Source organism: Notamacropus eugenii, chromosome 5 (assembly GCF_028372415.1).
Source record: "Notamacropus eugenii isolate mMacEug1 chromosome 5, mMacEug1.pri_v2, whole genome shotgun sequence".
NCBI lineage: Eukaryota > Metazoa > Chordata > Mammalia > Diprotodontia > Macropodidae > Notamacropus > Notamacropus eugenii.
In genome coordinates this window covers 4592602-4618726 of record NC_092876.1, presented here as the reverse complement: position 1 = coordinate 4618726, position 26125 = coordinate 4592602, and the positions used below count along the sequence as shown (strand labels likewise).

General features: G+C 42.0%; 1 protein-coding gene and 1 pseudogene across 1 annotated transcript in view; one reads left to right on the top strand and one right to left on the bottom strand.

Annotated features, from left to right (window-relative positions):
- Positions 1-3250: 3250 nt before the first annotated feature.
- The window catches only part of LOC140508188 (uncharacterized), a 33573-nt gene continuing 10698 nt past the window's right edge, over positions 3251-26125 (bottom strand). The window contains exon 5 of the mRNA XM_072615968.1: positions 3251-8434. Within this exon, the coding sequence (XP_072472069.1) occupies positions 7158-8434 (1277 nt within the window). The 3' untranslated portion in view covers positions 3251-7157. The remainder of the gene's footprint in view (positions 8435-26125) is intronic.
- LOC140508173 (dnaJ homolog subfamily A member 1 pseudogene) lies at positions 18144-20009 on the top strand (annotated as a pseudogene).

Here is a 26125-nt window from a genome sequence, read left to right as displayed (position 1 = left end):
ATCAAGGAAGAGGAGTTTACTCCCTGGCTAGGCTCAGGGCTGAGATTCAGATCAGCAGCTCAATTCCCCCAAGGCCTTTCATCTGAGGGCTCCAACAAAGGAAGCTGGCTGCTGCCACTGCCACCTGGGGCCAGGGCTGGAGGAGGACTCTGCTCCCTTGTCACCGAGGTGAAAAAGCCCTCTCACTGACCTTTGAAGCTGCCTTTGTTGCCTGTGGGTTGAGGGATCTGCGAACCTCCACTGCTGCTGGGGATTCCGCCCCCAAGACCTGCTCTGATCCTGCTCCTCCTGGTGCTGCGCAGCCAAGGCTGGGCAGCACTCTGCTCCATGTTGGTGCAACAGACCTTTCCCATCGGCCTTCCAGGACACCCTGGGCTGGAAGTCTCCTCCACTCCATCATTCTGTGGCTTTTGCTGCTCTAGAATTTATTGAGAGTCATTCTTTACAGGTATTTTATGGGCTGTGGGGAAGAGCAAAGTATGTGCGTCTTTCTACTCCACCATGTTGGCTCCACCAAAAAACGAGAACTCGACAGGATTTACCAGCAGGATAGTTCATCCGCCTCTAAGAAGACAGCATTTAGTTCCATCAAAAGCAAAGTACAAGCAAAGCTTAGAGAGATGCAGGATTCCTGTTTCAGTAAGAAGGGAGATGGAATTCAGTTTTGTGCTGATAGTAACAGTCCAAAACACTTTTATGATTCCCTGAAAGCTATTTATGGACCAAAAACCTATGGTGCATCACAACTACTCAGTGCTGATAGAGACACATTGATTAATGATAAGGACATGATCCTAGAGAGATGGACTGAACACTTCCATAGTGTTTTAAACAGACCATCATCAATCAATGCTGAGGCCATTGACCATTTACCCCAGGTTGAAGTCAATCCCTCCTTACCTGAACTTCCAACTGAAGAAGAGGTTTTGAGGGCCAGTAGGCTCCTTTCATGTGGCAAAGCACCTGGTGCTGATTCTATCCCAGCTGAGATTTACAAGGTAGAGGGACCATTGCAACTACAAAAGCTGACTGAAATTTTCCAAGTTATATGGGAAGAGGAGATTATTCCCCCAAGAGTTCAAGGTTGCCTCCTTTGTCCATCTCTATTAAGGTAAAGGGAATAGATTGTCCTGAGACAATCACAGGGGGATCTCTGTGTTAGGCACTGCTGGCAAAATTCTTGCTAGAGTCCTCCTTAATAGGCTGATCCTTCACCTGGAAGATGGTGATATACCTGAGAGCCAGTGTGGCTTCAGAAAGGGCCGAGGAACAGTCGATATGGTATTTGCTGCCTGACAACTCCAGGAGAAATGCCAGGAGCAGAACAGAGCTCTGTATACAACTTTTGCAGATCTGACCAAGGCTTTTGGCACTGTTAGTTGTTAGGCATTTACCTTCAGTTTTCTACATCCAGTCAATGGAATCTAAACTGACAAGGGAGGGGTGAGAGAACATTGCCATGTAGATCTACCAAGTCAGATATCAGAGATGGTAGCTACAAGCTACAAAGGAAAAATACCCCGAAATACAAGACATAAACCAGGAATTAAAACCCCTGAACCTGGATGTCTAGATAAATGTACAAAGTATGTAACCAGGATGAGACCCTAATGCAGAGAAGAGAATTTGAGCTGTTCAGTCTCACTGAGGCTCAGTGGACCAGGAGAGGGATATTCCGTTGCTAAAATATGAGCCTTTTTAGAAAGAAGAAAGTAGAGACAAGAGATGTGTATGTTAAACATGATGTGTTCACATAAGGAAATCTAGGAATTAATGAGGAGCAGGAAGGACATGAGAACAATGCATATGAAGACCAGGGGGAGACAGAAACAGAAGCAACATGGTCATTGTTCAGTCATTTCAGTTGTGACCCCATCTTGGGTTTTTCTTGGCAAAGCTATTGGAGTGGTTGGCCATTTCTTTCTTCAGCTCCTTTTACAGATGAAAATGTGGCAAACAGGATGGAGTAACTGGCTCAGGGTCACCCAGCTAGTAAGGGAGGCCAGATCTGAATGCAAGAAGAGGAGTCTTCCTGATTTCAGACCCCGTGCTGTATCCACTGCATGAGCTAGTTGCCCAATATGGTCATTGGAGCATTCTGAAGTTAACATTGACAGGAGTCAAGACAAGTCAACAGGTGCTTATGAAGTTCCCACTCTATGCCGGGCACAGTACTAAGCACTTAGGATAGAAAGAAAGCTTTTAAAAAATAGTCTCTGCTCTCAAGGCATTCCCAGACTAAGGGGGAAGCATACAAACTCTCATGGCCAAACAAGCAAACATGCACAAACAAGACACAGACAGCCTGAATTGGAAATAATCAGCAGAGGGAAGGGTCAATACTATGGGGCTTCTTGAAGAAAATGGGCCTTTCACAACCTTGAAGGAAACCAGGGAAACCGGGAGGGGAGAAGGCTTAGGGTTGGAGTTCTAGATCTGGAGGCCAGCCAGGGAAGACTATGGAGTGGGGAGCTGGTCAGCATCCCTACATTGCAGATCTCATGGCAGTGAGTTGGGTGTGAAAAGCCTGCAAAGGTAAGGAAGTAGTGAGGTTATGAAGATTACTTTCCAGCAGAAAATTGGATCTTTGATGAGATAGAAGTCCAAGCATTCCTAAAGAAAAAGACCAGAGCTGCAGAGAAACTCTGAAGTTCAAACACAGGAGTCAAAGAAACATAGCAAGCTAAACATGAAAAAACAATGGTAATTGACTAAACAAAGATCAACTGTTACATTCTAATCCAAGGAGCTGACACGTTTCCTCCAAGTCCTGATATCAGGGTCATAGAGGGAGTCTCAGTTGACAAGACCTGGGAGTGTTTCTATTATGACTTGATGAACTTAAGAGAAGAATGGGAAGATAGGGGAAAGGGAACACACTTGACCTTAACATAAAACTCACAACACTCCTCAAAACCCTAAACTAAAGAAGAATTTAAGGAGTTATGTTTTAGATCTATGGTTTGTTGGAAAATTCATAATGAAATAAGAGGTAGAAATGATAGAATATCCCATTTTGATGTTAGGAATAGCGACACAACATGTGATTTCATTAGCCTAGGGAACTATCTGGCGGGGAAGCTGCCTTTACCAGGGCAGGCTAGCACCTGCTCATCTTCCAGTCTCAGAGAGTTTCCTGGGGGTCCTGAGAAGTTCAACAACTTCCTCAGGCTGTGTCAGAGGCAAGACTTGAATCTAGGTCTTCCTGGCTCCAAGGCCAGCTCTATCCATTACACCAAACTACCTCTCATTTTTGATAGACACAGGTAAAAACGTTTTCAAGAATTAAGTCAGTATAACTAGAATAAGAAGAGAAACTTGATTGGGGAAAACTTTACCTCAAGTCTCTCTGATAAAATTCTGTTATCCAAAATCTATAGGAAATTGATTTCAAACAGTTCTCAAAAGAAGACTCTGTCAACAATGATATGAAAAAAATGTTCCAAATCACGAATAAGAGATATGCAAATTAAAGAAACATGAGTTTTTTTGAGTCCATCTTTGTCTACCTTTCTTTAATTACCTTTACCAATGAGAAGTGAGGCTGGTGACCTGCACAGCCCTCCCTCACTCAAAACAAAGCCAATGCAAGTCATGTCATTATTTCTCTGATGGCATGATCTTCTTCGGCAATGAAGGACAAACACAAACCTTTACCAATTGCTATCTAATTGATAATGGGGATAAAGACCTTGAGAAGTCTTGTATGAACTAATGCAGCCAAACATAATCAGGACCAAGGGATCAATATGTATGGTGACCATAACAACATAAAGGAAAACAGTGCTAAAGGAGATGAGCATTCAGGTTATTGCAATAACTGATAAAGGAAACACACCTTCCTCCTCTCTGTAGAGAGTTCACGACATAGAAGTAAAGAATTAAGTATGTCTTTCAGGTATGGTCATTGGGTTGGTTTGTTTTGATTATCTATACTTTGTTACAAGGGAACATGATATTGGGAAAGACTACTAGAAGCTTTTTCAAAAACATCAAAAAATATTTTAAAAGGATAGACTGAGGTGAGACAACCTCAGAATCATTAGGCTCATCAAAAAGAAACAAAGTGGGGAGAATATTGCCCAAAAGTACTGTTGATGACAAGTGTAATGTTCAGGGCCACACAACCCAGAGAATACAGTCAGGTGGAAACTCTACACTTAACTCACTGAGAAATAGAAATATGAAACTCCAGAAATTCTGCATCAAAAAACTTACATGGTACAAGAGGAGACAGTTGACTTATCAAGCAAATGAACCACAATCTTACCAGTGAGGGATTAAAAGAATTAGATCGATAAAAGGTAAAAATCAAAAGATTGGAGTAAATGGTGATAGGAAAGGTATATGCCTGTGTCTGAGGGTAACTGGTTGCTTCTAGTGAAAGAAGCAGTTTAAAAATGACATTGGATTTGTTTCAGGCAGCAAAACCTTGCTTTTTCACCCTCCCATTCTCCACCCCCTCCAAAAAAAAAAAATAAACTGAAGAAAAACCACTTCATTTTAAACATATAGTTGATCAAAATATATTTACACATCGGTCACATCCAAAAGGAAAAATCCAGTTTCATTCTTCACTCTGAATCCTTCACCTTCCCATCAAGAGGTAGTTAGCATGTTTCATCATTAGTCCTTTAGAATCACAGTTGGTCATTATGCTAAGAGTCCCTAAATCTTTGGAAGCTGTTTGCTTTTACCCTATTTTACCCATCGTAATGCTTGCTCTCCTTGTTCTGCTCACTTCGCTCAGCATCAGTTCAGATACATCTTGCCTGATTTTTCTAAAACCATTTCCATCAGTGCTTATAGTACACTAGTATTCCATTACCTTTATATACCAGAACTTCATCTTTTCCCCAATTTTTGGGCACAACCTCAGATTTCCACTCTTTGCCACCTCAAAAAAGAGTTAGAAATATGTATTTTTTACATCCTTAGGATTTGTTTTGCTTAAAAATACCTTTCTTAATTTGTCTGACTCTGTGATCCCATGGACCATAGTGGGCCAGGCCCTCCACTATCTCCCTGAAGTCATTCTTTTTTTTTTTTTTTCCCCTGAAGTCATTCTTAATCTATCCTCCCTTGAATTCCTCCTCTCCCCTTCTCCCCTTTTCCTCCTATTTCCTCATTGAATATAGATTTCTGTACCCAACTGTGTGTATACTGTCCCTTTAACTAGTTCAGATGAAAGTTCAGATATTAGCTGCTCCAATCTCACCTCCTCCTCCTCGTATGTATAGATGTCTACTTGTGCACCCTACTTATGCGAGATATTTTTCCCTAATCTTCCTTCCCCTGTCCAGTGTATTCACCCTCTTCTCTTAGGATTCGCTGATAATGGCTCCTTCATGAGTTCTAACTGCCCAGTGATATTCTGTTACATTCACCTAACACAATTTGTCTTAAGAGGCAAGCTAAGAATCCCCTTACAGTTTAGTTCTTTACTTTTTGTTTCCACCTTTTTAATTACACTAATACCTTTTACCATATACTACAATAGGTTTTTATTTCTTTTCTTTTTCTCATTTTTTAATGGAGGGGGAAAGGAGGGGAGAGAGGGGATGTTAGCAAAAGTGATAGCAAAAGAAGTCCATGAAAATATTTGAAATACACAGAAGAGAACAGAAGGAATTTCAAAAACAAACATAGAAAAGTAAGACAATTTAGTAAGTAACATGGAATTTATTATATACTAAAAAATTGAGATTCACAGTGTCTGTTGTATATATTGGAATGCTTTTCAGGTGGTTAAGTTCAGAAGAAAAAATAAAAATTAATTTTAAAAAGAACCAGTATAAATAGTGAAACCATCTTCCAGTTTCCCCAGGGGTTCTTATAAAATGAAAACTCATCCCTTAGGAGTCTGTGTTTGGGGATTTATTGAACGTTGGACTACTGAATGGGGTCACTTCTGGGTCTTGGCCAAGCTACATGATTTTGATTTGTTCGGATCTCAATTGTTCCATTTTCTTCCTATCTTTCAATGTTCTTCTATCTCTTGTTGCATCTTGATACCTTGGGGTTCTGCTTCTACCACTGTCTTTCCAGGTGCACGGTGTTTATTAATACTTTCCAACTTTTCTTCTAAACTGGTTGTTTTTGTTTGCATTTCTAAATTTATATTTAAGAAGTTGAATTTCCCTCATATCTCCTTTTAAACTTTTTAAAAAATTGTATGTGTGATTCTACCGATATAGGGAATTCTTGCTAAGTAAACTCCCTCCATCAACTGAGGTTGGCATCTAGTTTTATAAAGTTGCCTGGGTCACTGACTTTCCCTCTGTTATTTCCCTTTTATTCTTTACTTAGCTTACTTTGTATATCTTTATTTGCATGTTTTCTGCCCCATTAGATTGTTAACTCCTTGAGGGCAGACAATACCTTTTGCCTCTTTTTGTATCCTTAGCACTTAGGACAGTGTCAGGCACACAGTAAGCACTTGATGTTTATTGATTGACTGATTACGTGACTTGCCCACAGCCATAGTTAGTATGTTATCAGAGACAGGATTTAAATCCAGATTTTCCTATTTCTGAAGTCAGATCTCTAAATAGTACACCCTACTGCCTCCTTTTAATCCGTTAATAGTTTCTCAGCTAGTCTAGACATCAGGCTTCTTGCAATAGATTCTCATTTCTGGAGATTTGTAATTAATATCACAATATATTTCTTCCTCCTCCAAGATATCTTGGGACTTTTAGCCCACAGTATCTATCTAGAATATTAGGAGTTTTTGTTTATTCAATACTTCTTTTAGCTGGCCTTTCTGTAGGATTTTCCCTCTGGGGATTTCTGTCTCTGCCTTCTATTTAGATCATTTAAAAATTTTATATCATTTTATATAACACATTTCTTGTTCTGTGGTGATGGAAGAAAGCTGAGCTTAGACATGACCACTTATCTCTTTCCTACAATCTTTACCTTTGTAGGAATCCCCCCAGAACAAGTTCATTTATGGTGAAGCAGGGGAGAGCACTGGCTGAAGGCTTTTCTACATTCTTTGTATTCTTAGGGTTTCTGTCCAGGGTGGTGTTTACAATTTTCCATAAGACTTCTCCATGGGAAAAGTTGTCCCATAGTTATTACGTTTCTCCAGGGCATTTCTTCATTATCAATCCTCAGATGGTAAAGGTAAAGGTCCTTCCTCTGAGTGAAGATTAATGGTATTTAAAACGTTTCTCTCCAGTGTGGATTCTCTGATGTTGAGTGAGGTTTGAGCGCTGACTGAAGGATTTTCCACATTTCTCACATTCATAAGGTTTCTCTCCACTATGAATTCTTTCATGTGTGGTAAGGGCTGAGCTCTGGCTGAAAGCTTTGCCACATTCTTTACATTTATAAGGTTTCTCCCCAGTATGAATTTTATGATGTTGACCAAGATTTGAGCCCTGACTGAAGGATTTTCCACATTCCTCACATTTATAAGGTTTCTCTCCACTATGAATTCTTTCATGCATAATAAGAGCTGAGATCTGGATGAATGCCTTCCCACATTCCTTGCATTTATAAGGTTTCTCTCCAGTATGAATTTTATTATGTTGAATAAGGTGTGAGCTCCGTGTGAAAGCTTTCCCACATTCTCTACATTTATAATGTTTTTCTTCAGTGTGTATTCTCTGGTGTTCAGTAAGATATGACCTATGCCTGAAGGCTGATCCACATTCATTACATTCATAGGGTTTTTCTCCACTATGAATTCTTTTATGTTTAACAAGGGATGAAGAGTAGGCAAAGGCCTTCCCACATTCTTTACATTTAAAAGGTTTTTCTGCAGTGTGAACTCTTTGATGCTGTCTAAGGACAGAATTCTGACTAAAGGTTTTCCCGCATTCTTTACATTTATAGGATTTCTTTTCTATGTGACCCCTCTTATGTTGAATAAGGGTCAAACTCTGCTTGAAGGCCTTCCCACATTCCTTACATTTATGAAGTTTCTCTCCAGTATGAACTTTATGGTGTTTATTAAGTGCTGAACTTTGCCTAAAAGCTTTCCCACATTCCTTACATTCATAGGGTTTTTCTCCACTGTGAATTCTTTTATGTGTAATAAGAGCTGAATTCTGTCTGAAGTATTTCCCACAGTCTTTACATTTATAAGGTTTCTCTTCAGTGTGCACTCTTTTGTGCTGAGTAAGGATTGAGCTCCGACTAAATGCCTTCCCACATTCCTTACATTTATATGGTTTCTCTTTAGTGTGAATTCTCTCATGGCGAGTAAGAGTGGAGTTTTGACTGAAGGCCTTCCCACATTCTTTACATTTATATGGTTTCTCTCCAGTGTGAATTCTCTGATGTTCAGTAAGTCCTGAACTCCAACTGAAACACTTTCCACATTCCTTACATTCAAAAGGTTTTTTTACAGTAGGAATATTCTGATGTTGGATAGGATGTGAATTCTGGCTAACAGCCTTTCCATAGTCCTCACATTCAGAGGATCTCTCAGTCCTCTGTAATCTCTGATGTGGAATAAAGGTTGGCTGGTAATGGGAGAGATGCCTACATGTGTTATGATACCATGATCTTGTGTGCCTGGATTTTCTATGACCATTGGAGGTTTCTTTGAGAAAGAGAGTCAATTCATTGAGGTATCCTTCTTGAGAAAAAATTTTCACAGGAGCTGCCACTGTAAGATTTCTCATTTGCTCCCACAGCCTGAACTCCTCAACAGGACCATCTTCCAATGGGTCATTCTGGAGAATATTTCCTCTCCCTATGGATGTGTGTGATGATGCTCCTTGCTTTTCCATTAATTTCTGGTTCTTCAATCTTGTGTCCCAGGCTGAAAGGAACAGATAATGAAGAGTATTTGCTTTCAAGCTGTAAGGGACCTCAAAGGGCTAGTCCAACCCCATCAAAATCTTAATCTCACTACCTCACAGTGAGTTGGCCACCAAAAGTGCTAAGGCACTCTTGGGTACACTGAGACTCTGGGCTTTAGTGTTGTTGTCCTGTAGCCTGGTCAGACCACATCTGGACCACTGTCTTCAGTTCTCACTATCACATGTTAGAAAGGACACATTGAGAAGCTGGAGAATCTCTAAGGTAGTAGAGGGCCTCTGGTTTAGATCCTAAAAAGATTAGATAAAGGGACTGGGGCCATTCAGATTGGAGAATAGAAGATCAGAGAATCATAAATTCAGAGAAGGAATGAGTCTAACCCCCTCATTGATCAGAGGAGGAAACTGAGGCCCACAGAGATGAAGTAACTTGCCAAGGGTCACACAACTGATAAGTGTCTGAGGCTATCTTTGAACCTAGGTCTTCCTGACTCCAAGTCCAGTGCTCTATCCCTGATCTCTACTTGCTAAATATTAGAGGTCTGATTTATTCTGCCTAGCCCAGAACTTGGACTGATGGGTGGAAATTGCAAAGAGATCAATTTAGACCTGATGTAAGGAAAAACTTCCTAATAATTAGAGCTGTCTAAAAGTGGAACACCTCTTCTGCAAGGTGGAGGATTTTCTGTAAAGAGATTACTGTTACATTAACCAACTTCAAGTCCTTGGTGTGTTTTTGGGAGATTAGCACCTAGACATTTTATGTATTTTGAAGTTATTTTGATTTAAATTTCTCCTCTAGGATCAGTAGGGATGTGTACAGACATTCTTTGTTGGTTCATTTAGTTTCCTATTTTATTGAAACTAGGCTTCTTTTGTTGATTCTCTGGGGTTTTCTATGTAAACAATCATGTCATTGGCTATTGGAGATGACTTCTCCTCCTCTTTGCCTAGGCTTATACATTTAATTTCCATTTCTTTTCACTTTGCTATAGTTAGCCTCTCTAGAACTCCATTATAAAGCAGACATCTTTGCTTTACTCCTATGATATCCTTAAGAAAGCTTCCAGTCAAATAAGGAAGGAATGGCCAGTTGTGCCTCCAGAAGACTGAGAGGTGATAGACCTCAATTATAGAATGGGACGTAAGAGTTTCAGGAACAACCAGTGTAGGAATTTGTTTGGCTTGATTATACTTATTTGATACAAAGTAGTGCTGGGCTGGGGTGGGATTAAGGGAATAGGATAGTTATACCAAAAAAGAAGAAAATAAAGAAAGGAACATCAATGATGTTTTTTAAAATACATGGAGGAGAGTGGAAGGAAGTTTGGAAAGAAACACAGAGAAACAAGGCAGTATTGGCACTACTGTGTCCAATTTTAGATGGATGGATGGATAGATAGATAGATAGACAGACAGATAGATAAACCAAGATTTCATTCATTTCAGTGGTAGTACTACATGATGAAACTCCACCCACCAATGCATAACCTATTGGGTTTTGAGAGTTTCCTAGCACTTGGAGAGGTTAAGTGATTTTTCCTGAATGAAAGCCACAGCCACCATGCATCAGAACCAGGGATTTAAGCCCAGGTCTACCTGGCTTTAGGTTGTCTCTCAGCATGTTGTGCTTCCGTTGTGTTGTGTTCTATGAAGTTCTACTTTGTTAGTGGCTGTAATACTATAATAATTAGAATCGATCATGGAAATATGAACAAAGAGGTAAATGGAGACTAAATAACACAATTCTTAAAAATGAGCGAGTCACTCAAATTGTAGAAAAAATTCTTCTAACAATGATGAAGAAAAAATAAAGAAAAAAATAAAAAAATTATGGGATACAGCTAAAGCAATCCTTCAGGGAAAATTTATACTAATAACAAAAAAATCAGACCAGTGAAATGACCTTGCAAGTGAAAAAACAATAGAGAAATACAAATGCAGAAGCCTTGGAAATCAAAGACGTACTCATAGTACTCATAATTAAAATGACAATTGAGATGGTAAATATCAATTCAGTTGATTTGGTTGCCTGTGACTCTCCATGACCCATTTGGGGTTTTCTTGGCACAGATACTGGAGTGGTTTGCCATTTACTTCTCCAGCTCATTTTACAGATGAGGAAACTGAGGCAAACAGGATTCAATGACTTGCCCAGGGTCACCCGACTAGTAAGAAGTGTCTGAAGCTGGATTTGAACTTAGGGAGATGAGTCTTCCTGATTCCAAACCCAGTGCTCTATCTACTGTGCCACCTTTTTCAAAAAATAAGATGCAAAAGCTGACAAGCCATTAACTATTTGATATTTTTCTTAAGGGAGATGAAGAAATGTCTAAAACAAAAGAAAAATTTGAAGCAGGAAACACAACATGTAGAGAGATTTATTGTTACCAATTATATGTCTTCTGAAAAATGGAGGCAGCATGGTGGCCTCCCTCCATTTAAGTCCCCAACTACATTGGCCATGGAGCATGGGGACTGGGGGGTGCATTTGATGGCTCCCTCAGAGCCTAATACTGTCATTCTGTGAACCCATTTCCATCTTAGACCAACTCCTATGGTCTGAGCCCTTCATTTTCAATATGGCCAACGTGAAATTCAAAGAGGAAGTGTTTTGTTCTTTGGATCCTTTGGGTGTGAGGCAGGCTGGTGAAGCCTAGGGACTCCTTTTCAGAATGCTGTTTTTAAGTAATTAAAGGAAATGCCAAATTTTCATTAGAGGTCAGTGAAAATAAAGGTATAATTTTTCCCACTTAAGTCACAGAGCCCTTAAAATTGATCTGCTGTCCCAGGTTAAGCATCCCTGACCTAGAGAGTGAATAGAAAGACAACGTGGTGAGTACAGCCCCAGAGTTGGAGTTCTGGGTTTGAATTCTGCTTCAGAAACTTACCAGCTTAGCGGTATGACCCTGGTCAGGGTACCCTAGAGTCCTCATCTGTCAAGGAAAGCTTGGACCCAATGAGCTCCAAGGGCTCCAGTTTGAGATCCAGCATCCTAAGAAAGGGGGAGAGTCTGCAGAAATGTGGCAGCTCTGGATGTTCTGAAGGCAGGAGAAAGGTTGGGACAGACTTCAGAGAAGGGAGGAAGAGAGGAGGGAAGTGTCTGTGGAGCCTAGAGCATCCTGGAGTCACTGTTGCCAAGTCATTGGGGCACAGAATCTCAGGAACTGAGAGCAATCTTCGAAGCCATCTGGTCCCAGCCTTCCTCTGCAGCCCAAAGCATCTCTAGAACATTCCATAAGACGCATCCTATAGCTTAAGGATCTTTAGTGCCAAGGAATTTATAACCTCCTTGGGCCTCAGTTTCCCCCTAAGTAAAATGAGCTTGCTTTACTAGAAAAAATGGCAGACTGGGACTCAAGAGAACCTTAGCCTTTGACCCCAAAAGAGATATAAGGAGAGAAGCCCTGGGGTTCAGGTGAGAGCCCAGTCCGGAACATAAAAGCCTCCATTTCTAGCCATATTTCTGTCATTCTGTGTGGACTTAGAAAACTTCACTGACTTCTCTGCTTCAGTCTCCTCTTCTGTAAGGTAAAGAGCTTCCTGTGGCTCATCCTTAATATCCTGCAGTTCCCCTACTTGGCACCCAGTAATCCCAGGGCCTTTTCTCTTTATCCATTCCTGGCAATAGTACCCCAACCTATGCAATTCTCTATTTAGCAGTCTTGGGACAATATCTAGCCAGAGGAAGGACAGGAAAGTGTGAACACACCCTATTTCTGGGGCCTCCCAAAGAAGAGGAATCTCATTTCTGAACGACTTCAGCCAAGGCTGTCATGGGCTCCACATTCTAGGACTATCCTTCAGGGAGAAGTATCTGTGGGTCAGAGCCTGAGCCCAGGGGAAGTAGCCTTACCTAGGGACAGCAGGTTCCTGTAGTTCTCCAGCATCACCTCCCAGTAGAGCTCCTTCTGAGCAGGGCTCAAGCATGCCCACTCCTCCTGGGTAAAGTCCACAGCCACATCACTGAAGGTCACTGCCTCCTGTAACACAGAACAAGTCCATGCTGACCCAGTGGCCTCCCCTGGCACAGGTCTTCAGGAAGAGGAAGACAGGGAGCAGGTCAAATGGACAGAAAGTGGATCTGCAGGTGCTCTGGGGGTAGGGAAAATGTGACCATGGATAGATTGGGGTGGGGATCCCAGGTACTGAGTAATGAGGAGACTCCAACCTCTGGGCCCAGAATTGCTATTGATTCTTACATCATGTTGGGGAAGCCATTTCTCTGCAGCAGACTTTGGTCTCCAGAGTAAGATGAGGGGGTCTCTGGGAATTTTTCCTCAATGCTGGAGACAAGGAAGGTAGCCTCAGAGTCAGGCTCTCAGGCATGGATCAGGCTTTGAATGCCAGCCCAAATAATCTATCCAAGATTCAGGAAGGAAACTTGTTCACTGTCTGAGAAGACCCTGACTTACCTCACCTTGGGCCAACAGGCCCCTTGTGACCAGTCCATTCTCCTCTGGGCTCACCTCTTGAGGAAGGGCAAGGTTCAGAGACAATACATCTGAGGGATAAGAGAGAAAATACAAGAAGGGAGACCTGGAGATGTCTCTTCCCCAACACAGAGAGACACATGCAGAGATCAGAGGGAGCCCTTGGGTCACCCATGAGCAGAGAGCTCTGGAAAGAGGGAGCATCTGCAGAAGATCCACTCTCCAAGGTTATGGGGGATTTCTTAACTGTTCAATTAAATTCTTTTAGCTGAAGTATCATTCTTTTCTTCTTGAACTCTGCAGTTGTTAGAGAGAGACAGAGAGAGAGAGAGAGAGACAGAGAGAGACAGAGAGAGAGAGAGAGAGAGAGGGACAGGAAGACAGAGAGAGAGATAGCCATATAGATGGATGGATAGATGGACAGATAGTCATATAGACAGATAAATAAATGGATAGATAGATGGTTAGATAGATAGATAGACAGACAATAGATAGTCATATAGATGGATGGATAGCTGGACAGATAGTCAAATACACAGATGAATAAATGGGTAGGTAGATAGATAAGATCATTAGATAGATAGATAGATAGATAGATAGATAGATAGATAGATAGATAGATAGACAGACAGACAGACAGACAATAGATAGCCATATAGATGGATGGATAGATGGACAGATAGTCAAATACACAGATGAATAAATGGGTAGGTAGATAGATAAGATCATTAGATAGATAGATAGATAGATAGATAGATAGATAGATAGATAGATAGATAGCCATAGAGATGGATGCATAGCTAGTAGATAGATAAAGAGCTAGCCAAACAGAGCATTCCTTAAGTGCTTCCATTCTCCCAGGGAGGACAACACAGAAACCCACAGTGGAAGGCAGGGGAGTGGCTGCCTCTCCTCCAGGTCCCTCCCTCTTTACTGGCTTTTCACAATTGCTTCTCCTGTCTCACAGCTTGCTCCCTCTTCGTATCCTTTGATCAGTTACCTCTCATGTCCTGACTCCCGTGTGTGAGGGGCCCCCAGGTTCCACCCTTCTCTCTCTCTCTCAGTGGTCTCAGCTTCCACAGTTTCCATAGAGTTCCCAAAAGTCTGGTAGCAGTTTTCAGCTTTAATACTTTCAGAAGTATAAAAGCTACAGACTTACAAAGAACATTTGAAAGGCTAATCATTTCATTTTTTAAAATTTTCATAGGTTTCTGATTACAATTTCAAATACCCACCACCTCATGTTCTCCATCACCCCAGTAAATGTTTGAGCTTTGTAAGAATGTTCATCAGCTGCAGCTCAGTGATTAAAATGCTTGGGTTTATACTCCTGGCCTTAAGGTCCTCCAGAGAATGAAGTTCCAATGCTTACATGACTGTTTTGATGTGACTCCATAAGAAAAAACCTACTGGTGGTATCAGGTGACTGAGGTGGCCAAGCAAGAGGAGCCCCTGATCTGAGAAAATGTCACCCAGAAACTTACATACATGATGCATAATAACAAAGTGCCCCACCATGTTCACATGAAATTTAAAATTCACAAAACTAAATATAGTAAAAACAAGTCTAAAAGTTCCCCCACCCCCATTAGAATTCCAGACAGACACAAACACACAAGGACAAGCCTCCAGCTACACACTGTGTTTGTGATCCAAGAGATGCCCCCTCAGGCTTAGACCCAGGAGGAGAAGATGGGGAGGGGGAGACACTGGGAAGGGACAGGGTGGGCAAAGCTTGGGAGTCTGTTCCAGCAGAGCTGTGTGGCCCTAGGTAAGTCATCTCTCCTCTCTGCTGCCTTGTTTCCTCATTTATAAAATTAAGGGCTGTACTAGATGTGAAAGCCTTTTCCATACTTCCATTCCTGGAAAGTAAATACCTGGTTATATTATAGTATATATGAAGAGCCTTGGCCTCCTAATCCTCTCACTGAGGAGGCTGGAGGGAGAGCTCCTGACCCGTAAGTACTGCAGGCTAATAGCCCTTTGCCCACTGAGCTGGCGGCTGCTCCCAGAAGCCCCCGTGCACCTTCAGGCACTCACCTGGACAGGGCACTCCTGGGACCTTCCTCTCCATTCTCCTTGGCCCTCCTCTCTCCATTGGGGAGATCCTCTCTGGTGCCATCCTGGCAGCCCTGATCATGGGGAAAGTGATGAGGAAATCCTGCTGCCATGGGCTTCGGGGGAGGTGGGAAGGCTGCCCTGCTCTGGAAGCTCCTGCCCTCCACCTCCTCACCCCCCACCCCCAGGCCTTCTTCAATGCAGGCCAGGCCTTCTCTCTGCCCAACTCCCACCGGTCAGGATTCTCCTGGCTCCTGTCAATCATTACTAGGTTGGTTCATAGAAAGACAAACAAAATTAATCTGAATATGAGTGTTTCTCTCAAGACTTGGGAAATGAGTATCTAGAGATCTGCATGGGGAGCAGTTCCCCTTGGCCTCCCTCCCTTCTCCCTGACTGGCTCAGCCACAATGTCTCCACATGGTGAACCACGATATGAGAAAGGAATTTCTGAAGTGAGTAGGTTGTAAATACAGTAAGACAGGAGTGTTAAAGGGTCCATTGAAATTATAGATCCAGGATGTCTGGGTTTCCCCTACATAGCCTATGTCCGTAAAATACCAAGATAAGAAAAGTTCCCCTAGTCAAGACCGTGTCTGGTTCCAGGCACCTTGTTTTTCATGGTCACAAACACAGGAATGCTCTGTTCAGCTTCAGCTGGTGATACAGGACAGGGCATTTTGAGTTCACTGGGACAGCAAGGCATGTCTATCATGCCAGAGCATGCAAAGCCATATGGTAGAGTAAGTTCAGTGGGCCATAATGCCTCTCCTGACTGGCCAGGAGTTTTAGGATTTAGGCCTTTCTCAGACCTTGGGGGTTCAGAATGGTTTGAGGAGGGGTGTACATTCCCTATGGGCACTTCCAGACTTTTCCTCTCCTGTCATTACTCAGCACCTTCCAGGTTTGCTCTGTCCAGACTGATTGCCCAATCCCTGGGGTCTCACCATTGGCCCTCAGCTGAAGCCTCCGCATTTCGATGGGAGTTCCCAGAGCACAGGAATGTTCTACAATGATTGTCCACCTATTACTACCTAGGGCTGCGCCCTTGTGCTTAATATGTGCCATTTCATTCATTCATTCATTCATTCATTCATTCATTCATTCATTCATTCATATCCAGATAATAAATATCCACCAGCCCACAGACATCATTCCCCCTCCTTCAAGGAATTCAGATCCTGGCTTATAGAGTACATGCTGGTGTTCCCTTATACACCATAAACTGGGAGGTGCTCAAACGCTGTGACCTTGTGACCCTGGCCTATCCCTGCACTGCTCCTCAGTGTGGGGATCACATCCTTGATTCCCCTCCCCCACGTGTACTCTAATTCCACAATAAAGGACTCAAAAATGCCTTTGTCCAGTCCTAACCGACAAGACCCTTCAGCTTTCCCTAGAAACTAGACCATACTCACTTTTCACCTCTCCACATCAAAGAAGGCTCCATGAGCAAAGCAGAATCTCGGCACAAAGAAAAGGTGGGCTGCCCAAATTCAGAGCCACCTCCCTCTAAATGTTCTAAGGGAACTCCCATTGGACTGAGGAGCCACCGCCCAACACCCCAACACCCAGGCCCCTGACTCCAACCTTAGGATGTCACCAAGGATGACCACCAGGACCTCGAGTCAGCCTCAGGGCCTCCCCAATTCCCACTCCTTTCCTCTCAGCTCTGGGCTCTTCTCTTCTCCCAAAGCCCCCACTCCCAGGCTCCTGCCTTGCCAAGTCCCAGGTGTGGCTTCTGTCCCCCCGCAGCCCCCTCTGCCTGCTGATCTCCTAACTCCTTGACCTCACTCCCAGTGTCTCTCTCCTCTTCTGTGGCAGACTGCCCCTAATCATCATCCCTCCTCCCCTCTGCTCCTCAACCATTCCCTGACTCTTTATTGCTTCTTTCCCTACTGCCTTCAAGGCTCATTCTTGACCCGCAGCTTGGCCTCCAGGCTGGATTCCTGGGCCTGGAGTCAGGGAGATCCTGGCTGGACCAGCCAGGTCACTGACGCCTAAGGCCAGGTAAGGGCAGCTCCCATGTCAGAGAGCAGCTGCAGAGATGCAATGAGATGCTGGAGGGGAGGAGGCAGCCTAGCTCGGCGAAGGGGATGGAGGACCTGGCTTTGAGGCGGGTCTCGGACCCAGCCTGGAGGAGGGACTCGGGGCTCAGCCCTGGTACAGCTCCCGATGCAGCGAGCCACTTGGCCAAGTTCTTATCGGGCCATGGAAATTCTGGCAATTCTGAGGATGATCCTGAAACCTTTTCCCAGGCTGCCACCCCCTCCTCGCGCGCCCCTCGCGCCAGGGCTCCCCCTCTTCACCCCCCACCCCGCCCCCAGCTCCAGTCCTAGAAAACGCTGAGGAGCCTGGGGTTGGGGCAGGGAATGCCAGGCACACAAGCAGGCGCTCCAGGAATGCTCGCAGCAGGCGGACCCCGCGACACGAGGGCCCAGAGACGCGAGGGGAGCCCACGGCGCGGGCACACAAACCCACACGCACACACACACACACGGACCCGTGTGGACACCCCGCCGATAAAACACGCGCACGCACGGAGATAAAGGGACAAATCACGCCCCACCACTCCGTAAACCCGATTACGAGGGTAGCCACCCCACAGGGACATGTAGCCACACATGCACATGGGAACACACACCCACGAACATACAGGCACACACGCACGCACACGAAGGAGGACACACGAGCCCGTCAGTCCCACGCGGACCCACAAAGACACTTACCCTAAATGCGCACAGGTAAGGTCTTGGGTGAACCACAAACACTGCCCCGCCCACCGACCCGTGACGTCACACAATAGGGTCCCTCCCCTCCCCCTCTATGGTGGGACTCTAGGAAGGCATTGTGCCCCTTCACAGCCCCACCCTTTCCTTCACCATAGGGGTGGGGAAGAGAGACAGAGAGAAACACAGATCATAGTTGCGCAGGCGCAGTAGGCAGTGGTCAGAAATGGGGGGACCTACATCCTGACCCCGCACTTTCCACCTCCCCACCCCTCCCCCCAGCCCCGTCCCGCGTGGATCCACCGCTGCGGGTCTCCTGCCTTCCAGACTCATACTCACATGCACTGCACCAGACTGCGTCCAGTTATGGAATTTGGATGGCTATTTATATTAATTTAGATATAGTTATTCCATAACGTAATAATTATTGAAAATATACTGTTGATGAACTTTCCAGGGCGAGAGGCGGAGGGCAGCCACTGCCGCTGCCCAAGCTCGGCGCACAAGAGCTCGCGCCCCGCTCCGCCCGTCGTTCTTCCACTCCATCCCTCAACATCCCCACCGGCTGCTGGGCGGTCCCCTGTCACTCCACCCCAGAAGGGGGCATTTCCACACCGGGTGCACCTCGAGCGTCGCTCCCCGGCTATAGAAAATGGTGAAGGAAACGACTTACTATGATGTTCTGGGGGTAAAACCCAGTGCCTCCCAGGAAGAACTAAAAAAGGCATATAGAAAACTAGCCTTAAAATATCACCCAGATAAGAATCCAAACGAAGGAGAAAAGTTCAAGCAGATTTCTCAAGCTTATGAAGTGCTTTCTGATGCAGAGAAAAGAGACTTATATGACCAAGGTGGAGAACAAACCCTCAAAGAGGGCGGCTCCGGTGGTGGCTTTGTTTCGCCAATGGATATCTTTGATATGTTTTTTGGAGGAGGTGGAAGAATGCGACGGGAATGGAGAGGTAAAAATGTTGTTCATCAATTGTCAGTGACCTTAGCAGATTTCTATAATGGTGCAACGAGAAAACTGGCTTTGCAAAAGAACGTGATTTGTGATAAATGTGAAGGACGGGGTGTTAAAAAAGGAGCTGTAGAATGCTGTCCCAATTGCAGAGGTACTGGAATGCAAAGAAGAATTCACCAGATAGGACCTGGAATGGTTCAGCAAATTCAATCAGTTTGCATGGAATGCCAAGGGCATGGGGAACGAATCAGCCCCAAAGATAGATGTAAAAGCTGTAATGGAAGGAAAATTGTCCGAGAGAAGAAAATTCTGGAGGTTCATATTGACAAGGGCATGAAAGATGGTCAAAAGATAACGTTCCATGGTGAAGGTGACCAGGAGCCAGGACTTGAGCCAGGAGATATTATCGTTGTATTGGATCAGAAGGATAATGCTGTATTTAAACGACTTGGTGAGGACCTTTTTATGTGTATGGATATCCAGTTGGTTGAAGCATTGTGTGGCTTTCAGAAACCAATAACAACTCTTGATAATAGAACTATAGTCATTACTTCTCATCCTGGTCAGATTGTTAAACATGGAGATATCAAATGTGTGTTGAACGAAGGTTTGCCCATTTATCGCCGACCTTATGAGAAAGGAATTCTAATAATTGAATTTAAGGTAAACTTCCCAGAGAATGACTTCCTTTCATCAGATGACTTGTCTTTGTTGGAAAAATTACTGCCTGAAAGAAAGGAAGTTGAGGAGACTGAAGATATGGATCAGGTAGAACTGGTGGACTTTGACCCATCTCAAGAAAGAAGACACCATTACAATGGAGAAGCGTATGAGGATGATGAGCATCATCCCAGAGGTGGGGTTCAGTGTCAGACCTTTTAATGGGGGGGCAATGAATACCCTTCATTGTAATGCTGGCTTTTGTATGCAATAGTGAATGAGTGAAGGACGACAATCATCTTAACACACTCAGTACTAGCTATTGCTTGTGTTATAATATTCAACTATAGTTGTGTTCTAAAAAGTTAATAAAATCAGTAATATCAAATGCTGTCTTTGCAATTTATGATGTTCGGTATGCAGGAGAGTTAATTATTTACTTACGGGAAAGAAGCCCCGAAGCATTTTTTCATGACTTCTACTTTTTGTTTCAATCTGTATATGCAGTGGCTTAGACTGAGGTTTGATTTTTGGTTAACTCAATGTACACAAGCATTTATAATTGTTAAGCTCTGAAATTAAAATTTTGTACTGAATTTATTATCAGAAAACTTTGAATATGTTGATGTTTCTGTCCGTATGGTTGTTTGTCAGATTGGAATTTGTTGTGATGCGTTTGCTGTTTTGCCTAAGTGTGGTCTGTATGTACCAAATAATTCTGATTACATGTGGTATGCCAAGGATAAATTTAAACCCCATTCTTTAGGAAGACATTTTATTTACAGTTTATGATAACCTCAAATCTCTGAGGATTTAGGGTTTTAGAATGAGTTCCTTTCTGTTTTGCCATTATGCTGTTATTTAAAAAATAATGCTAGTCAAAACCAGCCCTACCTCTGGCTCTCTCCATTCACTGTAATAGGAACCCCAAAACTACTGTTTTGGGGTTTGCTTGGTTTGGGAACTGAACTGGGGAAGAAAAGGGGTAACACTTTAAATGTTGACTGGGAAAGGGGTTCTTTATATTCAGTAAATGCAGGGTGACCGCCACCTAAGTTTAAGTTAATTTTGCTCTACTTGGACTAACTAGTTTGTTTACCAGATTACAAGCAAGAAAGGGGTTCTTATACCCCTTTACTGTACCCCTGTACAGTGAATGCAGGATGAGAGCCACTAATTTGTTTTATTTTGTTGTATTTAGGCCAACTAGCTTAATGTTTGTTTTAACTAGTTTAATGCTTGACCAGATTGCAAGCAGTAACTGTAAATGTTTGTTTCAAGTTTAATATCTCCATCGTCAAGATCATATAAGCAGTCTGTAAATAGTAAAAGCTAGGCATCTTTACAACATGTAATTGCAATTTATTACAAGATTTTCAGGAGAAAATATGAAGGAGAAATCTGCCTTGGCAAATCAAATGTTGATTTAGGGTGGCATAAAGAAACTTAATGTTGGGCCTACACTAGCCAAAAAAAACCCAGAAGTGCACAGAGCATCTAATTTAACTGCTTATTAAGAATGAAGAGTAAAACTGCAATAAGTGTAACCAGTGTAACTTTAAAAATATATATATATATTGGTGACATCGAATCAAATTTATGTCTAATTTTATCTAATTAAATTTATTCTATTTCTCCCCCCAATTACATGTTAAAACAATTTTTTAAGGTTTCGAGTTCCAAATTCTATCCCCCCCCCCCCCATGGTGAGATGCCTGTGCATTAGAAGATGGTCATATACCTGAGAGTCAGCGTGGCTTCAGAAAGGGCCAAGGAACAGTTGATATGGTGCTTGCTGCCCGACAACTCCAGGAGAAATGCCAGGAGCAGAACAGAGGTCTGTACACAACGTTTGCAGATCTGACCAAGGCCTTGGACACTGTTAGTCATGAGGGCTTATGGAAAATTGTGTCAAAATTTGGTTGCCCAGAGAAGTTCATCAATATTGTATGTCAATTTCATGATGGCATGTTTGTCTGGGTTCTGAATAGTGGACTAAGCTCTCATACCTTCCCAGTCTCCAGTGGAGTGAAATAGGGCTGTGTGCTTGCTCCCATGCTTTATAGCATGATGTTTTCAGTCATGTTGACAAATGCTTTCAGTGAGGATGAACGCTGCCATTGAGGTCAACTACCATACTGATGGCAAGTTCTTCAATTTGAAAAGGCTACAAGCCAAGACCAAAGTGGAGGGAGTGTTGGTGCATGATTTTCTGTTTGCGGATGATTGTGCACTCAATGCAGCCTCTGAAGCTGAGATGCAACAAAGTATGGATCAATTTTCTGCTGCCTGTTCTAATTTTGGCTAATAACACCAAGAAAACACAGGTGCTCCATTATTTACCCCCACACCATCTATATGTGGAACCATTGGTTACAGCAAATGGAGAAGTTTTGGATGCTGTGGATAAGTTCACTTAGTGTAGTGTACTTTCCAGGGATGTACACATTGACAATGAGGTTGAGGTTTGCCAGAGCTAGCTCAGTGTTTAGGAGGCTCTGAAGAAAAGTATGGGACAAAAGAGGTATTAGACTGACTACCAGTCTGAAGGTCTGCAGAGCTGTTGTGCTGACCTCATTGTTGTATGCCTGTGAAACATGGACAGTCTACCAGAGCCAAGCCAGGAAACTGAATCGCTTCCCTTTGAACTGTCTTAGGAAGATTCTGAGGATCACCTGGCAGGAGAAGGTGCCAGACACTGAAGTCCTTGCTTGAGCTGAACTGCCAAGCATTCACACTATGTTTCAGAGAGTGCAACTCTGATGGGCAGGCCATGTCATTCGCATGCAAAATGTGAGCTTGCCAAAAAGACTATTTTATGGAGAACTCACATCAGGCAGGCAATCACATGGTGGTCAGAAGAAGTGATACAAGGACACTCTCAAGGTCTCTCTCAAAGACTTTGGATTTGATTGTGTGACAGGGAGGACACTGGCACAGGACTGCTCAGCATGGCGTGCCCATATCAGAAAGGGTGCTGTGCTCTATGAGCAAAGTAGAATTGAGACAGCACAGAGTAAATGTAGGATGTGCAAATTTGGAGTATCCACCCCAAATGGACTATCTGTGCCCAATCTGTGGTAGAGCATTCCGAGCTTGGATTAGTCTGATCAACCACAGTCGAACACACTGAAACTTCACTTTATCATGGTGATGTCATTTTGGCCTTCTTCAAGAACGAAGAACAACAACCAGTCATTTTGTACAAGAAGACTGGAATAAAGCAGAAGGAATGAAAGTGAAAAATAACTGCTTCCGTCTGTAGGCAAACAACGTCAGTTCCTTCTCATGCTTCATCATGAGGCCTTTGGATTGTCTTGGATCATTGCTTTGTTGCGAAGAGCTGTCATTCACAGTTGATCTTTGTTACAATGTTACTGTTACTGTGTACAATGGTCTCCGGGTTCTGCTCACTTTACTTTCTATCAGTTCATGTCTTTCAGGTTTGCCTGAAGTCATCCAGCTTGTCATTTCTTACAGCATAATAATATTCCATGATAATCATACACCACAACTTTTTTAGCCATTTCCCAATTGATGGGTATCCCTTTGATTTCCCATTCTCAGCCATCACAAAAAGAGCAGCTAGAAATATTTTTGTACAAATAGATCCTTCCTCCCCCCTTTTTGTGTATCTCAGGATATAGACATAGCAGTGGTATTACTGGATGAAAGAGTATGCCTAGTTTGATAGCCCCTTGGGCATAGTTTCAAATCGCTCTCCAAAATAGTTGGATCAGTTCTCAACTCCACCAACAGTGCATTAGTGTCCCTGTTTTCTCACATCTCCTCTAACATTTGTTATTTTCCTTTTTTGTCATATTAACCAATCTGGTAGTTGTGAGGCAGTATTCGTGACTGTAGATAGCTTTGATTTCTTTGTCTGAAAACTGCCTGTTCATATTCTTTGGCAAATATAAATATATATTGGGAAATGACTTGCATTTTTACAAATTTGATACTGTTTTCTATATAGTTGAGAAATGAGACCTTCATCATAGATACTGGTTGCAAATTCCTTCCCTCAGTTTTCTGCTTTCCTTTTGATTTTGGTTGCACTGGTTTTGTTTGTGCAAAACCTTTTTAATTTTATATAACCAAAATTGCCTATTTTGAATTTTGTAATGCTCTCTATGTCTTTTTTGGTCCTAAATTCTTCCCTTATCCATAGATCTCACTGATAAACTATTCCATGCTTTCTTAATTTGCTTATGGTATCACTCTTAATGTGTAAATCACATACCCATTTTGACATTATCTTGGCATATGGTGTGAGACATTAATCCACACACCTAGTTTCTGTCATAATAGTGTTTTCCCAGCAGTTTTTGTCAAATAATGAGTTTTTGTTCTAAAAGCTTGGGTCTTTGGGTTTATCATATATTAAAGTACTATAGTTATTTACCACTGTGTCTTATGTGCCTAAACTATTCCACCAATCTACCACCCTTTCTTAGCCAGTAGCAGATTGTTTGGATAATTACTATTTTACAATACAGTTTGAGATCTGGTAGGGCTAAACCACCTTCCTTCACATTTTTTTCATTGATTCCCTTATATACTTGATGTTTTATTCCTTCAGATGAATTTTATTATTTTTTCTACCTCTATAAAATAATTCTTGATAATTTGCCATGGCACTGAATAAACAATTTAGGCAAAATTGTAATTTTTATTATACTGGTTCAGCCTATCCAGCAGCAATGAATATTTTTTTCACTTGTTTAGATCTGACTTTATTTGTGTGAAAAATTTTTGTAGTTGTGTTCATATAGTTCCTGGATTTGTCTTGGCAGGTAGATTCCCAAGTATTTCATATTGTCTGCAGTTTTTAAAAAGTGAATTTCTCTTTCCATCTCTTGCTGTTGGACTTTGTTGCTAATATACAGAAATGCTGATGATTTATGTGCGTTTATTTTGGATCCTGCAAATTTTGCTAAAGTTGTTATTTCAAGTAGTTTTTTAGTTGATTCTCTAAAAATACCATGATTTCATCTGCAAAGTGTATTTGTTTTGTTTCCTCATTGCCGATTCTAATTCCTTCAGTTTCTTTTTCTTCCTTTATTGCAATAGCTAACATTTCTAGTACAATATTGATCAATAGAGGTGATGATGGGCATCCTTGCTTCACCCCTGAGAGCATTTTTGGGTCAGGCTTCCAGCCTATCCCCGTTATAGATAATACTTGATAATGATTTTAGACAAATATTATTTATTATTTTGAGGAATGCTCCCTTTATTCCCATAGTCTCTAATGTTTTAAAGGAATGGGTACTGTATTTTGTCAAAGGTTTCTTCTGCATCTATTGAAATAATCCTATCATATCTCTTGGGTTTCTTTTATTGATATGATCAATTATGCTGATACTTTCCCTAATATTGAACCAGCCCTGCATTCCAAGTATAAATTCTGCCTGGTCATGGTGTATGATCCTTGTGATATATTGCTGTAATCTCTATGTTAGTATTATTTTTTAAAATTTTTGTATCAATATTCATTAGGGAAATTGATCTATAATTTTTTCTGCCTTTTGACTCTTCCTAGTTTAGGTATCAGCACTATATTTGTTTCATAAAAGGAATTTGGTTCTTTAAATGTTTGATAGAATTCACTTGTGAACCCATTTAGTCCTGGGGATTTTTTCTTTGGAAATTCATTGATGGTGTCTTCAATTTCTTTTCCTAAGATTAGGTTAAGTATTTTCTTTTTTCTTTTGTTAATCTGGACAGTTTGTCAAACTTTTTGGCATATAATTGGGTAAAATATTTCCTAATGATTGCTTTAATTTTCTTTTCATTGGTGGTGAATTCACCCCTTTCATTTTTGATATTAATCATTTGTCTCTCTTCTTTCCTTTTGTAAAATCAAATTAACAAAAGTCTTATCTATTTTATTTCTCCCCCCCCCCCCATAAAATCAGCTTCTAGTTTTACTTTTAATTCAACAGTTTCCTTATTTTCAATTTTATTCACCTCTCCTTTGATTTTCACAGTTTCCAATCTGGAGTTTAATTGAGGATTTTAAATTTGTTCTTTTTCTAGCTTTTTTAGTTGCATGCCCAATTCATTGATCTGTTCTTTGTCTACTTTAATGATGTAAGCATTTAAAATTTCCCCTCAGTACTGCTTTGGCTACATTCCATAAATTTTGGTATGCTGTCTCATTATTGTCATTGTCTTTAGTAAAGTTGTTGTTTCTATGATTTGTTCGATGATCCACTTATTTTTTAGGATTATTTAGTTTCCATTTAATTTGTTATCTATCTTTCCATTGCCCATTATTGAATATAATTTTTTATTGCGTTATGATCTGAAAAGGATGCACTTGCTATTTCTGCTTTGTGCATTTGGTTTTGAGATTTTCATGTCCTAATACATGATCAGATTTTGTGTAGGCACCATGTACTGCTGACAAAAAGGTATATTCTTTTCTATTCCTGCTTGATTTTCCCCAGAGATCTATCATATCTAATTTTTCCAGAATTTTATTCATCTCCACTTTCC